The 17,776-nt window shown below is 42.0% G+C and overlaps 1 protein-coding gene across 1 annotated transcript in view; it reads left to right on the plus strand.

Moving 5' to 3' along the window:
- Positions 1-17,776, plus strand: part of PPM1D (protein phosphatase, Mg2+/Mn2+ dependent 1D) — a 70,673-nt gene that overhangs the window by 22,393 nt on the left and 30,504 nt on the right. The window contains exons 2-3 of the mRNA XM_025363708.1: positions 2,405-2,633; positions 14,886-15,010. Coding sequence (XP_025219493.1) covers positions 2,405-2,633; positions 14,886-15,010 — 354 coding nt within the window. The remainder of the gene's footprint in view (positions 1-2,404; positions 2,634-14,885; positions 15,011-17,776) is intronic.

Here is a 17,776-nt window from a genome sequence, read left to right on the forward strand (position 1 = left end):
CCCGGCTAATTTTTTTGTATTTTTAGTAGAGACGGGGTTTCACCAGTCAGGATGGTCTCGATCTCCTGACCTTGTGATCTGCCCACCTCAGCCTCCCAAGTAGCTGGGATTACAAGCGTGAGCTACCACGCCTGGCTAATTTTTAGTAGAGACAGGGTTTCACCACGTTGGCCAGACTGGTCTCGAATTCCTGACCTCAAGTAATCTGCTCACCTCGGCCTCCCAAAGTAGTGGGATTATAGGCATGAGCCACCGTGCCCGGCCCACCCTTCCTTGTTTTATTAGGCCCTATTTGTTCTTCTACCTGTTTTTGAGAATCTATTACACCCATTAACAAATCTACCACTTTCCTTAAAAGAGAGGTGTTACAGTTAGTGGTACCTTGAGGACTTAACCTTTCACCTTACTGTGCAGAGAGTTTAGGCACTGCCCTAGCTTCTGCAGTGTAAAAATTTATCTGCCTGGCCAGGTGCAGTGGCTCACGCCTGTAATGCCAGCACTTTGGGAGGCCGAGGCAGGTGGATCACGAGGTCAGGAGATCGAGACCATCCTGGCTAACACAGTGAAACCCCATCTCTACTAAAAAAAAAAAAACCAAAAAAATTAGCCAGGCGTGGTGGCAGGCGCCTGTAGTCCCAGCTACTTGGGAGGCTGAGGCAGGAGAATGGTGTGAACCTGGGAGGCGGAGCTTGCAGTGAGCTGAGATTGTGCCACTGCACTCCAGCCTGGGCAACAGAGCAAGACTCCGTCTCAAAAAAAAAAAAAAAAAAAAAAAGGGAACACTCATTTACTGTCTTTATTACTGATTGTTCTTTTTGCTTATGTTGGATTACAAGACCGCATTTTTATTTTTTTTCTTAACGTGATTTTATTTGTTTAAACTTCCAGGAATTCTTTGTCTTTCCTTATGACCTTTCTATGTGTTTTATGACTCCTGTGGACTTTTTCTAGTATTTATATTCTGTCCTTTCAGTGGGATTTTGGTGGGGAGAATGTCATTGTTTGGACTCATTTTGCCATCATGAACTATAAGTTGCAGTTTGTTTAGTGTTAGAGAATGCTTCAGAATTGTTGAATGACAGTGAATTTAATTAAACAATATAGAGTTTGTAATTTAATATACAGGGATTCTGCCACTAAATATTTGAGTTATCACAAGCAGGTTTCTTAATTACTCAAAGTATTGATATCCTTATCTGCAAGATGAGGAATAAGTAAATAAAATAAATAAAGGGAATAATCATATCTGTCTCATAAGTTGGTCACAAGCATTATTTGAGATGATACATGTAAAGCTCTTAGTATAGAACCTGGTATACAGTGAGTATACTCAGTAAATGTTATTTGTTAAGTAGTGACTATTCAAAATAGTTATCTAAAAAACAAATCAAGCCGGGTGCGGTGTCTCATGCCCATGATCCCAGCACTTTGGGAGGCCGAGGTGGGTGGATCACCCAAGGTCAGGAGTTTGAGACCAGCCTGACCAACATGGTGAAACCCCATCTCTACTAAAAATACAAAAAGTAGCTGGGCTTGGTGTCAGGCGCCTGTAATAACAGCTACTCGGGAGGCTGTCAGAAGAATCGCTTGAACCCAGGAGGCAGAGGTTGCCCTCCAGCCTAGATGACAGAGTAAGACTCAGTCTAAAAAACAAAACAAAAAAAATAAGGAACTTTTTCAGAAAGCCTTTTAGAAGAGATATTAGTAAACAGATGCTAAGTGGCTGGCTAAACGATATCAAAACTCTTGAATCAAGACTGATTCTGGGCCGGGCGCAGTGGCTCACGCCTATAACCCTAGCACTTTGGGAGGCCGAGACGGGCGGATACGAGGTCAGATCGAGACCATCCTGGCTAACACGGTGAAACCCCGTCTCTACTAAAAATACAAAAAAATTAGCCGGGCATGGTGGCGGGCGCCTGTAGTCCCAGCTACTCAGGAGGCTGAGGCAGGAGAATGGTGTGAACCCGGGAGGCAGAGCTCTCAGTGAGCTGAGATCGCACCACTGCATTCCAGCCTGGACGACAGAGCGAGACTCCGTCTCAAAACAAAAACAAAAACAAAAAAAACTGATTCTGATTAAAAAAACCTCTTAACACATTCTTTCCTCTCAGTTTAGTTAGGACTAAGAGTTATGTAGCAGTAATAAACCTATCCTGTCATAGATTTCTCTTAGGATTGGTTTGATAGTTGTATTATAATTGTATTATTTATAAAATTAATTTATTAGTGTATTCATTAATTAACCTAAGTCCTTTAGTAGTTTTCAGAATATTTTTCTCAAATTTTTTCTTATGTCAATTCGAGTGTTAACATGCTAATTCAGGGTTTGTTGCCATTTGTATCCTGACAGTGTATTACTGTTTATACTTTTAAAAGTAAAATATTTTATTTCTTATTACAGCGGAATGGCCAAAGACTATGACAGGTCTTCCCAGCACATCAGGAACAACTGCCAGTGTGGTCATCATACGGGGCATGAAGATGTATGTAGCTCACGTAGGTGACTCAGGGGTGGTTCTTGGAATTCAGGATGACCCAAAGGATGACTTTGTCAGAGCTGTGGAGGTGACACAGGATCATAAGCCAGAACTTCCCAAGGAAAGAGAACGAATCGAAGGACTTGGCGGGAGGTAACATTCTGTTGTTTTCTCTTTCCTGTCTTGGTTCTAATTTAGTCCTTTTATACTTTACTAATGAAATTGACCTACTACTCTCCCTTTTATTGAAGTTACTTTCTTAGTATTATAGGTTTTTTAGTTTGTCTGATGTAGTACCCATGTATATGCATTCATGTTTTTCTCATTATTATGAATTGACTGTTTTATTTCTGATAATGACTCTAATAGGAAATAATATCTCAGTGGGCCTCAAGGAAACAACACAATACAAGGTTTTACTGAAAACCTTTCACATGACTTTCAGAATCTAGACAGAACAGCTCTTGGAGTTCCAGAGTAGAACACTTTGAATCTGGCTGAGGGAAAAAGATTAAGTTAGAATTAACCTTCAGCTTTTTTCATTGATTTCAGATTTACTGCAAACCTTTCCAATTATTTATTTATTTATTTCTTTGAGACAGAGTCTCGCTCAGTCGCCCAGGCTGGAGTGCAGTGGCGCAATCTCAGCTCACTGCAAGCTCTGCCTCCTGGGTTCACGCCATTCTCCTGCCTCAGCCTCCCAAGTAGCTGGGACTACAGGCACCCGCCGTCATGCCCAGCTAATTTTTTGCATTTTTAGTAGAGATGGGGTTTCACCGTGTTAGCCAGGATGGTCTCGATCTCCTGACCTCATGATCCGCCCGCCTCGGCCTCCCAAAGTGCTGGGATTACAGGCGTGAGCCACCACGCCTGGCCCAATTATTTTTTTTTTGTTTGTTTGAACTTAGTGTTTCAATGTGTAGGTAATTTGTAAACTAGGAACTGAAATTGATTTCAGTATTATATTTTTATAATTCAAACTTAAATGAAAGATTATTCTAAAAAGAGAGTGAATAACATGAGAAAATTTAAAAATTATCTCAATACTAATTTTTAAAAATTGAGGGTATGAGGCAAGTTGAGTAGAATCCAGTGTTTTCTAAATAATCGTTGTAACTGAAGCCTTCCCATGATATCATTACTTGCCTCCTCTTTTTTGCTTTTATTAAATCAAAGTTGGTCTTTTGCAGAGAAATGACAAACTAAAGAAAATAATTAGCATCTGGCCAGGCACTGTGGCTCACGCCCGTAATCCCAGCACTTTGGGAGGCTGAGGCGGGTGGATCACCTGAGGTCAGGAGTTCAAGACCAGCCTGACCAACATGGAGAAACCCCATCTCTACTAAAAATACAAAATTAGCTGAGTGTGGTGGCGCATGCCTGTAATCCCAGAGACTGAGGCAGGAGAATCACTTGAACCCAGGAGGTGGAGGTTGTGGTGAGCTGAGATTGCACCATTGCACTCCAGCCTGGGCAACAAGAGCAGAACGCCATCTCACAAAAGAAAAGAAAAGAATTAGCATCCTTAAACTATAAGGAGTTCAACAAATTAAGACAGTACTAAAGTACGAGGCCGGGCGCGGTGGCTCACACCTATAATCCTAGCACTTTGGGAGACCGAGGCAGGTAGATTGCCTGAGCTCAGGAGTTCGAAACCAGCCTAGGGAACATGGTGAAACCCCATCTCTGCTAAAGTACAAAAGAAATTAGCCAGGCGTGGCAGCGTGCGCCTGTAGTCCCAACTACTTGGGAGGCTGAGGCAAGAGAATTGCTTGAACCCAGGAGATGGAGGTTGCAGTGAGCCGAGATCGCGCCACTGCACTCCAGCCTGGGCGACAGAGTGAGACTCCGTCTCTTAAAAAAATAATAATAATAAATAAAATAAAGTACTAAAGTGCATGGCACCCTGGATAGGTGGATAAAGGAGAGAAAGTTTGAACAAAAAATGCAAAACAGTAGTAAACATTTGGGGAAATAAAAGTTAAACATTAAAATGAAACTCCATTTCCGGTTGTTAGATTAGCAAAGATTAAAAAAAAAAAAAAAAAAGAGATTCCTCTCAATATTTTTGTTGAAATGGTTACCCTCTTGATAAGATTATAAATTGGTACTACCGCCCGGGCGTGGTGGCTCATGCCTGTAATCCCAGCACTTTGGGAGGCCGAGGTGGGCGGATCACGAGGTCAGGAGTTCGAGACCATCCTGACTAACATGGTGAAACCCCGTCTCTACTAAAAAATACAAAAAATTAGCCGGGCGTGGTGGTGGCGCCTGTAGTCCCAGCTACTCGGGAGGCTGAGGCAGGAGAATGGCGTGAACCCGGGAGGCGGAGCTTGCAGTGAGCCGAGATCGCGCCACCGCACTCCAGCCTGGGCGACAGAGCCAGACTTCGTCTTAAAAAAAAATAAATTGGTACTACCTATATAGAAAATAATGCATACCAGTAGCTTTAAATGTTTCGGGAATCTATTCTAAAGAAGAAATCTGAACTGTGGACAAAAATACCTGAATAGAGTTATTGATTGCAGCATTTTTAATGACTGTTAAAGTCCGGAAGTAACTTGAAGGCCCAACAGCTAGAGAATAGTTAAGTATATTTAGCAACATATTCATAATATTAAAATATTATTAATTAAATTTTTAATAAATTAATTCATAATTAAAAATAACATTTATAGATAAGTTTATAAAACTCATGATGTTTTGAAATTTTTCCAAGTAAAGGTAGAGAGAGTAATATGAACTCCCATGTATATGGGGAAGGTTTAATGATACGGGAAAATGTTTATGGTCACAAAAAAGCAGGATATAAAATTACATTTCTAGTGTTACCTAAGCAATGCAGAGACATGGGAATAAGATAAATATTCTAAATTTTTATAAATGAGTGATGAGATTTTATACCACACGTTTATTTTTATTTTTGTTTGTTTTTTTTTTTTGAGACGGAGTCTCACACTGTCGCCCAGGCTGCAGCGCAGTGGCGCGATCTGGGCTGACTGCAAGCTCCGCCCGCCGTTTCACGCCATTCTCCTGCCTCAGCCTCTCGAGTAGCTGGGACTACAGGCTCCCGCCACCACGCCCAGCTAATTTTTTGTGTTTTTAGTAGAGACGGGGTTTCACCGTGTTAGCCAGGATGGTCTCGATCTCCTGACCTCGTGATCTGCCCGCCTCGGCCTCCCAAAGTGCTGGGATTACAAGTGTGAGCCACTGCGCCGGGTCTTATTTATTTATTTATTTGGAAACGGAGAGTTTTGTTCTTGCTGCCCAGGCTGGAGTGCAATGGCGTCATCTCGGCTCCCTGCAACCTCTGCTCCCGGGTTCAAACAATTATCCTGCCTCATGCGCTTCCATGCCCGTCTAATTTTGTAGTTTTACTAGAGACGGGGATTCTCCATGTTGGTCAGGCTGGTCTCAAACTGCTGACCTGAGGTGATCCGCCTGCCTCGGCCTCCCAAAGTGCTGGGATTACAGACGTGAGCTACCACACCCAGTCATTTTTATTTTTTTATTTTATTTTATTTTATTTTATTTATTTATTTTTTTGAGACAGAGTCTCACTCTGTGGCCCAGCTGGAGTGCAGTGGCGCGATCTTGGCTCACTGCAAGCTCCACCTCCCGGGTTCACGCCATTCTCCTACCTTAGCCTCCCGAGTAGCTGGGACTACAGGCGCCCGCCACGGCGCCCAGCTAATTTTTTTGTATTTTTAGTAGAGACGGGGTTTCACCGTGTTAGATAGGATCGTCTGGCTTCAGTCATGTTTTAATTTGAATTTATCTTATGAGAAATGTTGAATCTTTTTTATATTTAAGAGCCATTTATATTTTTCCTCTGTATTTCTTTTTATTCATTTTGGGGGATTGTTGTTAGCCATTTTTTCCCCCACATTAATGTGTAGGGGCTAGCTGTACATTAAAGAAATTAGTCTAATGTATGTGATGTGAATTTTAGATATTGTTTCCACAGTTTGTCTTTGATTATGCTCCTGGAACTTTTTCCACATGGAAGTTTCTTTTAATGCAGTTAAATTTATTAGTCTCTTCTGTTACAACTTTTTGGGTTTTATGCTATACACACAGTGAAGCTTTTTAATAAAGTCTGCTATATATATTTTCTTTTAGTACAGCAGGAATATTTTTGGTCTTAGAAATCCTGTTTGTTCATTCTGTTTGTTTTTTCATTTTTGAAACATGATCTCACTCTGTTGCCCAGGCTGCAGTGCAGTAGCACAATCATGGCTCACTGCAACCTCAAGTGATCTTCCCATGTCAGTCTCTTGAGAGCTGGGACTACAGGTGCATGTGTGCCACCATGCCAGCTAATTTTCTTTTTTTTTTTTTTGAGACAGAGTCTTGCCCTGTTGCCCAGGCTGGAGTGCAATGGTGCGATCTCCATTCACTGTAACCTCTGCCTCCCAGGTTCAAGCGATTCTCCTGCCCCAGCCTCCTGAGTAGCTGGAATTATAGGCGCCTGCCACCACGGCTTAGCTTTAGTATAAAGACAGGATTTCATCATGTCGGCCAAGCTGGTCTTGAACACCTGACCTCAGGTGATCTGCCTGCCTCGGCCTCCCAAAGTGCTGGGATTACAGGCACAAGCCTCTGCACCCGGCCTCTTTTTCTTAAAAAAAAAAAAAACAAAAAAAAACCTCGGCCGGGCATAGTGGCTCCCGCATGTCATCCCAGCACTTTGGGAGGCTGAGGTGGGTGGATCATGAGGTCAGGAATTCGAGACCAGCCTGGCCAACATTGTGAAACCTAGTCTCTACTAAAGATACAAAAAATTAGCCGGGTGTACTGGCATGTGCCTGTAATCTCAGCTACTTGGGAGGTTTGGGCAGTAGAATCTCTTGAACCCGGGAGGCAGAGGTTGCAATGAGCCGAGATCACACCATTGCACTCCAACCTGGGCAACACGGTGAGACTCTGTCTCAAAAAAAGAAAAAAAGTCTTTTTTGGAGAGACAAGGTCTCACTATGTTGCCTAGGCTGGTCTCAAACACTCCTCTTGCCTTGTTAATTCATCTAAAAATAGCAATTATAAACCCATTATGTATTAACTAAAGAACATTTTAAATGAAAAAAAAAGCTATTTGCCAAAACATTTAGTGAGAGGAGTGTCATTGTTTTAGTTTTGCAAGTGTCTTTAATGTCTGACTTAATAGGTCAGAGTCTCATCTTCTACATTCAGTCTGTTGTAATAAGTTATTTTGGTTGCAGTAGATGAAGTAAATCTGGTCTTATATATAGTTGGAAAATGGAGGATTTATTTATTTATTTATTTATTATTTTGAGACAGAGTCTCGCTCTGTCGCCCAGGCTGGAGTGCAGTGGTGGGATCTGGGCTCACTGCAACCTCCACCTCCCGGGTTCAAGCAATTCTGCCTCAGCCTCCTGAGTAGCTGGGATTACAGGTGCACTCCACCATGCCCAGCTAATTTATGTATTTTTAGTAGAAACGGGGTTTCACCATTTTGGTCAGGCTGGTCTTGAACTCCTGACCTCGTGATCTGCCTGCCTGTGCCTCCCAAAGTGCTAGGATTATAGGTATGAGCCAAGGCGCCAGGGAGGAGTACTTTGCTCACTTCTCTATAAATGTTTGTCTTTATGCCAGGCGCAGTGGCTCATGCCTGTAATCCCAGCACTTTGGGAGGCCGAGGCAGGTCGGTCACGAAGTTAGGAGATCGAGACCATCCTGGCTAACATGGTGAAACCCTGTCTCTACTGAAATACAAAAAAAATTAGCCGTGCATGGTGGCGGGCGTCTGTAGTCCCAGCTACTCGGGAGGCTGAGGCAGGAGAATGGTGTGAGCCCAGGAGGTGGAGGTTGCAGTGAGCTGAGATCATACCACTGCACTCCAGCCTGGGCAACTGAGCAAGACTCTGTCTAAGAAACATAAATAAACAAATAAAATAAATATGTAAATGTTTGTCTTTGATGCTGTTTGAAACACAAGAAATGATAGTTTCTTTAAGGATTGTAGTATGATATCTGAAACTTTATTAATGAACTTTGCATATTCTTACATTAACATCCATTAGTCAGTTAATGAAGACATTGGTTGGATTGATTTTTGTTTTTTGAGACTGAGTTTTGCTCTTGTTGCCCAGGCTAGAATGCAGTGGCGTGATCTTGACTCACTGCAACCTCTGCCTCCCGGGTTCAAATGATTCTCCTGCCTCAGCCTCCCGAGTAGCTGGATTACAGGCATGTACCACCACACCCAGCTCATTTTGTATTTTTAGTAGACGCAGGGTTTCACGAACTCCCGACCTCAGGCAGTCCGCCTGCCTTGGCCTCCCAAAGTGCTGGGATTACAGGCGTGAGCCACCATGCCGGGCCCTGAATTGAATACTTTTTAAAAATCCCTACATAATTTAAAAAAATTAATAGACTTTAATTTTAAGAGTACTTTTAGATTCACTCCAAAATTGAGTGGGAAGCACAGAATTCTCATATATACTCTGCCCTATCCCCCACCTCCCAGGCTTCCCGACTATCAACATCCTTCTCCAGAGTGTTTGTTATAATCAATCAATTGACATACCATTGACATACCTACATTGACATGCCTACATTGACATACATTGTCAATGACATACCTACATTGACCTACATTGACATAACTACATTGACATACCATTATCACCCAGTGTCCATAGTTTACATTAGGGTTCACTCTGGGTGTTACACATTTTATGGGTTTTGACAAATATGTCATCACATGTATCCACCATTATAGTATCATGCAGATTAGTTTCATCACCCTAAGAGTCCTCTGTATTATGCCTATTCATCCCTCCCCCACTTACTCCTGGTAACCACGCTCTTTTTACTGCCTTCATAATTTTGCTTTTTCCAGAATGTCATATAGTTGGAACCATATAGTATGTAGCCCCTATGCATGACTTTTTAATATATGCATTTATTGGCCGGGCGCGGTGGCGCAAGCCTGTAATCCCAGCACTTTGGGAGGCCGAGACGGGCGGATCACGAGGTCAGGAGATCGAGACCATCCTGGTTAACACAGTGAAACCCCGTCTCTACTAAAAATACAAAAAACTAGCCGGGCGAGGTGGCGGGCGCCTGTAGTCCCAACTACTCGGGAGGCTGAGGCAGGAGAATGGCGTGAACCCGGGAGGCGGAGCTTGCAGTGAGCTGAGATCCGGCCACCGCACTCCAGCCTGGGCGACAGAGCGAGACTCCGTCTCAAAAAAAAAAAAAATATATATATATATATATGCATTTATTGTTTGTAATATACTGGTACACTGAGTTATACAGATCTTGCAAATACTGACACTTTTTATTATACTATATCATATCCAGTCATGCAGCCTCTCAGAAAACTCCACTGTATACATGCGGTCTTAGTAGTATTATGAAAAAAATATATATATAGACCTTGGAGACACCCTGAAAAAGTCTTTAGCAACCTGCCAGGGTCCCCTAAACCACATTTTGAGAACCACTTTGCCAGTTCTCATATGGTTTCATCATCTTTTATATTTTAATCTTTAATCCTTCTGGAATTTTGAGATCTAAGCTATGTAGTAAATAGACAAGTTAACTTTTTTTCTAGATGACTACTGGTAGCCACTTGAATAATTACACATCTTTTCATTACTGAGTAGCAGGGTGACCAGGCTTAAGACCCTTCTTCAGTGGGAAGATGACCTTGAATTTACCCTCTCCTTGTATTTCTCTAGTTAAGATAAATGTGAAATATCACCTCTGTTATTAGACAGCATTGCTTATTGTAGAATGATCCCTGAATGGAATTGCATCTTGGTAGGGAAGTCATTGAATGGAGTATACATTTCTATTCGGAAGCACAGACCTTGGCTTCCTTGTATGCATGCAGTTTGTCTTGTGTAGGGACAAAGAAACTATAGTCATGTGCTATTTATTACATTGGTTTCTGTGGCACATGAAGCTTACCTAAGCTAGACCCTGTCGCCTTGCTTACAGCTGAGCCATCACTTGGGAGATGAAAAAATGGCTTCTGGCTGTCTGAATCACTGCTGAAGACAACATCCTTGAAGTCGCTATGGTGGCATACTGTATTTCCTGCCCAGTATCCTGCAAAGTTAGATGAACTGCCTTTCAAGCTATATTCTATTTGATCTTGTCACTGCGAAGGTCAGAATATATCTGACACCTCTGCTCGTTGTCATGCTAAGTGGGCTTTGCAGATTATAAACAGAATTCGTCCACATATTTGGGTCTTTTCTGGGCTATAATTTTTTTCCTGCTTATTTACCAGTATTATAATTTTTAAAACTGAGACTTTATTATAATTTTAAATATTGGTAGGCCTGATTCCTTCTCATTAATCTTCCTTTTAAAAAATACTTTTCTTGGGGCTGGGCACAGTGACTTACACCTGTAATCCCAGCACTGTGGGAGCCTGAGGTGGGCGGATCACCGGAGGTCAGAAGCTTGAGAGCAGCCTGGCCATCATGGCAATACCCCATCTCTACTAAAAATACAAAAAAATTATCCAGGCATAGTGGCACGTGCCTGTAATCCCAGCTACTTGGGAGGCTGAGGCAGGAGAATGTCTTGAACCTGGGAGGCGGAGGTTGCAGTGAGCCAAGATCATGCCACTGCACTCCAGCCTGCCCAACAAGAGTGAAAACTCTGTCTCAAAAAAGAAGAAATAAAGCAGCTGGCTGTGGCACCTGTAATCCTAGCGCTTTGGAGGCCAAGATGGGAGGATCACTTGAGGTTAGAAGTTTGAGACCAGTCTGTTCAACATTAGCGGGACCTCCATCTCTATGTAAAAAAAAATTTTTATAACTATAAATAAATGAACAAAAAAGGAAATAATTATTTTCTACAGAAGAAATTACCCTTTTGTGTTTTAAAAATATCTTTCTTGACTATTCTTTGTTTTTTTACTTGAATTTTAAAATTATATTTTATTTGATTTTAATAACATTTTTAGAAAGAGTTTTTTGGCTTTATTACCAAAAACACCATCTGGACAGTTGGGCAGATACTCTGCTATTTTGGAGCAGGTAACTTTTTGCAAAAATTGAGCTATTTTATTATAAGTTATTTCATTGCTTCCCTCTGTCCCGGCCTGGGCAACAGGCCAGCATTTTGTTTTTCCAGCCTTCTGTTGCTGCTCAGTCAGTTCTCTGCATGTCAGGCTGTTCCTTTTTACATGCCTTTTAATCATATAGGACAACAACAGGGAGTGCAGTAAAAAGCATCTTTTATAACGTTGCTTTGGTTTTTTGTTACTAGATCTTAAAACTTCTGTGTTTTTTTTTTTTGTTTTTTTGTTTTTTTTTTGAGACGGAGTCTTGCTCTGTAGGCCGGGCTGGAGTGCAGTGGCCGGATCTCAGCTCACTGCAAACTCCGCCTCCCGGGTTTGCGCCATTCTCCTGCCTCAGCCTCCGGAGTAGCTCGGACTACAGGCGCAAAACTTCTGTGTTTTAACCGGTGTCATTATTTGTCTTTTTGTTTCTCAGAAACACAGATCATAGTATCTTTGAATATTTAGTGTCAAGAGAGCTGCTCGTCTAGTTATGTTGGAAGTAGCTACTGTAAATTACTTAGGTACTAAACCTTACCTGGTAGGGAGAAGGTTTAGCAAAGAATAATAGAGCTTTAAGATGGTATTAAGACAGAATGTTGGCCTCTTATAACTCTTGTGTTTCATGGATTTTTGTGAATGGCAAATTTAGTCTTTACTCTGCTGTTGACTTTTGAGGATCATCATTGAAGAAAGCTTAATGTAACAAAATGAATGCCTTTGATATTTTAACTCTTGTTATGATCAACCTGTTGATACCAGAACTTATTTAAACTAGTTGTTGGCTGGGCATGGTGGCTCATGCTTGTAATCCCAGCACGTTGGGAGGCCCGGATGGGAGGATGGCTTAAGACCAGCCTGGCAAACATAGTGAGATCCATTCTCTACAAAAAAATTACATGCCTGTGGTCCCTGCTGTTTGGGAATCTGAGGTGGGAGGATCACTTGAGCCCGAGAAGTCAAAGCTGTGGGGAACCACGATCATACCACTGCACTGAAGCCTGGGCGACAGAATGACAGACACCCTGTCTCAAAACAAAATGAAAACTAGTTCTCAAAAGGGATGGTAGGCTGGGCATGGTGGCTCATGCCTGTAAGACCAGCGCTTTGGGAGGCTGAGGCAGACACATCACTTGAGGCCAGAAGTTCAAGACCAGCCTGGCCAACATGGTTAAACCCCATCTCTACTAAAAATAAAAAAATTAGCCAGGCATGGTGTTGGGTGCCTGTAATCCTAGCTACTCAGGAGGCTGAGGCTGCAGTGAGTCAAGATCACGCCACTGCACTCCAGCCTGGGTAACAGAGCAAGACTGTCTCCAAAAAAAAAAAAAAGGAGGCGGGGATGGTAAATGAGCCACTTTCTGGAATTTGTATTCTTTGTTAATACCCACAATGGTTTCTGGTCATTCTCTACTTGTTTCAGTTCTCCTCTGGACTGTTCAGTATAGTCAACACTAGCCACAAATGGCTGTTTAAATTAATAAAAATTAAATTTAAAAAATCAATTCCCATTTGAAATAAAGCTCATTTCGGTCATGCTGGGCAGAGTTTGAGAGACCATCTCTAATGTTTTGATTATCAGTGTTTTTTCTTAAAGAACTAATCATATTTCCAAGTTTTAGGCATTTCTGTTGCTCCTATGACACATTTTTAGGAGGATTTTCTTACTCTTGTAACTCCCAAATCTATATGTCTACAGTTGATCTATTTCCCAAAGTCTAGTCTCACACTTTGAATTACAGAAATACCTAAATATATAGTATTTTCTGTATATTGCTGAAGTCATATTAAAACTGCCAGCCTGGGCAACAAGGTGAAAATCCGTGTCTACAAACAAAAACAACCCCCCCCACCACAAAACCCACAACAATTAGTTGGGCCTGGTGGCACATGCCTGTAGTCTCGGCTACTTAGGAGACTGAGGTGGGAGGATCAGTATAGCACAAGAGGAGGTCAAGGCTGCAGTAAACCATGAGTGCACCACTGCACTCTACCCTGGGCGACGAGAGTGAGACTCTGTATCAAAAAACAAAAAACAGGCCAGGCGCCGTTGCTCATGCCTATAATCCCAGCACTTTGAAGGCTGAGGTGGGAGGATGGCTTAAGCCCAGGACCAGCCCGGGCAATAGTGAGACCCCATCTCCTCAAAAAAGAAAAAATTAGCCAGGCATGGTGGCTCGTGGTGGCTCCCAGCACTTTGGGAGGCTGAGGTCAGGAGTTCGAGACCAGCCTGGCCAACATGGTGAAACCCCATCTCTACTGAAAATACAAAAATTAGCAGACGTGGTAGCGCGTGCCTGTAGTTCCAGCTACTCAGGAGGCTGAGGCAGAAGAATCGCTTGAACCCAGGAGGCAGAGGTCACAGTGAGCTGAGGTCATGCCACTGTACTCCAGCCTGGACAACAAGAGCAAAACTCCATCTCAAAATAAATTAAATAAATAAATAAGTAAAAATAAACAAAAAAACTGGCCAGGCACGGTGGCTCATGCCTGTAGTCCCATCATTTTGGGAGGCTGATGTGGGCGGATCACCTGAGGTCGGGAGTTCCAGACCAGCCTGGCCAACATGTTGAAACCCCATCTCTGCTAAAAATACAAAAATTAGCCAGGCATGGTAGTGTATGCCTGTAATCCAAGCTACTCGGGAGACTGAGGCAGGAGAATTGCTTAAACCCAGGAGGCAGAGGTTGCGGTGAGCTGAGATCACGCCATTGCACTCCAGCCTGGGCAACAGAGTGAGACTCTGTCTCAAAAAAAAAAAAAAAAGAAAAAATAAAAAAGCAACCAACCAACAATAACAAAAATTAAAACTGAAGTTCTGCTATGTTTCCCCCATCCTCAACATAAACACTCAGAACTTTATAACCTTTCCTTTTTAATTGCTTATATCACGATTTAATCCCTATTTATTTATTTATTTATTTATTTATTGAGACAGAGTCTCGCTCTGTCATCCAGGCTGGAGTGCAGTGGTGCGATCTTGGCTCACTGCAGCCTCTGCCTCCCATGTTCAAGCAATTCTCTCTCCACTTAGATAAGGTCTTCTGTCATCCCCCAATTGTTTACTAATTAGGTAATTTTGCTTTTTTTTTGACGTGGTATTTATACTCACTTTTCTTCACATTACATTCATTTGGTTATACTGCCTATTCCAGTAATCTCAACATTTTCTGCTTTGAATCCACCCTAATTCCTCTCTGAACAGGAATTTTGGCTTATGTTATCTTTGTATTTGAAACACATAAGACATTATTTCGTAATAATGTAGTCTTCTTTTATTAGTGATTTAATATACTGAGCTACCTTATTGTTGTATTTTAATCATTTAGATTATTTATGTGAACTCTATTTATTTTTAGTGTGATGAACAAGTCTGGGGTGAATCGTGTAGTTTGGAAACGACCTCGGCTCACTCACAATGGACCTGTTAGAAGAAGCACAGTTATTGACCAGATTCCTTTTCTGGCAGTAGCAAGAGCACTTGGTAAGTAGGACTTAATTTGGTGAAATTATATTGAATTTTGTATAATGTATGGTGGCAAAATAAAAAAGGAAACTGAGAACCCTTACATGGCATATAGTGAGGGTAGAGATATCATGATATTCTATTAAATGCTTTAGAACCTAGTAGAAGCCATGCATGGTGGCTCACGCTTATAATCCTAGCACCTTGGGAAGCTCAGATGGGCAGACCACTTGAGGTCAGGAGTTTGAGACCAGCCTAGTCAACATGGTGAAACTGCATCCTCACTAAAAATACAAAAATTAGCTAGGCATAGTGACGTGTACTTGTAGTCCCAGCTACTCAGGAGGCTGAGGCAGGAGAATTGCTTGAACCCAGGAGGCAGAGGTTGCAGTGATCGCACCACTGCACTCCAGCCCGGGTAACAGAGCAAGACTCAAAAAAAAAAAAGCCTAATTGAAAGGAAGGTTTAGGTATATATTTCACTGACAGTTGCCCTTTGTTCATGAGTCATGTTCAGTGTTTTGCTAATTTCTATCTGTGTTTAGGGAAGTATATGCATGTCTAGGCTTAATGTTACCCTTGAAACTATTTTTAAATATCGCATTCTACTTTAGCCCTTTAAGTCCTCCTGAGAGCCTTCAAAACGTCTTTTTTTCTTTAGTTAGCAAAGTAAAATAAGTATGAAAAAAAATAGTTATATTTCTGGTCTACTTGGCTTTGGAAAGAAGGCTAGAGAATTATACCTAGTAAGGTGTCTTACCTTGGCTATGCTAGATGGGGGTAGTTTTTCCAAAGAAAATGTCTTGGAGAAAACGCACATTTGTTTACTTTTATTTTATGAGACAGGATCTTGTTCTGTTATTCAGGCTGGGTTGCAGTGGCACGATGACGGCTCACTACAACCTCTACCTCCCAGGCTCAAGCGATCCTCCCACCTCAGCCTCCCAAGTAACTGGGACTACAGGCATGAGCCACCACGCCTGGCTAATTTCTTCTTTTTTGAGGAGACGGAGTCTCACTATGTTGCCCAAGCTGGTCCTGGGCTTAAGCCATCCTCCTACCTCGGCCTCCCAAAGTGCTGGGATTGTAGGCATGAGCCACTACACCCAGCACAACTACTATATGTATTAATAATTTGTTTCCAATGTGAAACTAATTTTCTTCTTCTACACCCTGACTGGTGGACTTTTATGTTATATCCAAGCATTTGCTATTATGAAAAATACTGCAATAAATATTTCCTTATATACACATATGAGATTTCTTTCTTTTTTTTTTTTTTTTTTTGAGACAGAGTTTTATTCTTGTTACCCAGGCTAGAGTGCACTGGTACGATCTCGGCTCACTGTAACCTTTGCCTCCTGGGTTCAAGCGATTCTTCTGCCTCAGCCTCCTGAGTAGCTGGGATTACAGACATGCGGCACCATGCCCGGCTAATTTCGTATTTTCAGTAGAGACGGGGTTTCTCTATGTTGGTCAGACTGGTCTTGAACTCCGGACCTCAGGTGATCTGCCCGCCTCGGCCTCCCAAAGTACTGGGATTACAGGTGTGAGCCACTGTACCTGGCAAGATTTCTTTAAGATACATAACTAGAAATGGAATTTCTGGGTCATAGTTTGTTACTTACCAACTGTTTTTGTGTCATCGACACTCACACAGGATGATAATATTTCTACAGTAAGCAGAGGAGGCTACTTGAGACTGAGGTAACTAACTTGGATGCTCTAGCCACTGAGGACCCACCCTGCTGCCCCTAGGCCATACTCATCCAAGGAATACCAGTTGGGAGACTCAGTTCAGAGATATCTACGTGTTTAGTTTTATTAGGTATTGCTAAATTTCTTCCCAAAGTGATTATCCCAGGTTATTACAGTCCTGCTGTATTAGTTATCTATTGCTGTGTAATCAAATACTCCCACACTTAGGAGTTTAAAACATTTTTTATGTACACAGCTTCTCTGGCTCAGTAACCCAGGGGTGACTTAATTGGGTAGTTCTGGCTCAGGGTCTCTTGTGTAGCTGTAATCAAGATGTCATTAATCATCTGAAGCCTTCAGTGGGGTTGGAGCATCTACTTGTAAGACAGCTCACTGAGTAAGCTGGCTTGGCAGTAGGCTTCAGTTTCTTGCTTTGCCGGCCTCTACATAGGGTTGCTTGAATGTGCCTTCATCATATGGCAGCTGGCTTCCTTAGAGCAAGTGATCATAAAAAGACATTTTGACTTCTATCTTGCTTTCTTGATCACTTGCTGTAGGGAATCCAGCTTTGTATTTTGTTAGCCTTGAATCACTAAGTCCAGCCCACCCTCAAGTATATCAAATAATTTGTGGATGTATTTTAAAAGCATACAGTTCCTACTTCTTCATGATTGTTCTTTATCCACCAAATATTTATTAAATACCTGCTATGTGCTAGGTACTGTTCCAGGTGCTGAGGATTCAGCCGTGAATGAAACAAAAATTCCTGCACCCATGGAGCTTACTTTCTAGGTTAGAGGAAAACATGATAAACTAAAATAACTAAGTAGGACATATATTGTGTTAGAAATGCGACCAAGAAAAATAAAGCAGGGAATGCCATGGGGGTGGGGCCTGTATAATAATTATAAATGGGGTGGTCAGAGGGGGGTCTCGCTAAGATGATATGTAAGTAAAGTGTAAGTAAAGAGATGAGGCAGTGAGACCTGTGAGTGTCTGGGGCCACAGAATTTAGGCAGAAGTAACAAATGTAAGGGTTCTTATTACTCACAAATTTTTCTTTTTTTCTTTTCTTTCTTTTTTTTT

This window comes from Theropithecus gelada, chromosome 16, assembly GCF_003255815.1.
Source record: "Theropithecus gelada isolate Dixy chromosome 16, Tgel_1.0, whole genome shotgun sequence".
Taxonomy (NCBI): domain Eukaryota; kingdom Metazoa; phylum Chordata; class Mammalia; order Primates; family Cercopithecidae; genus Theropithecus; species Theropithecus gelada.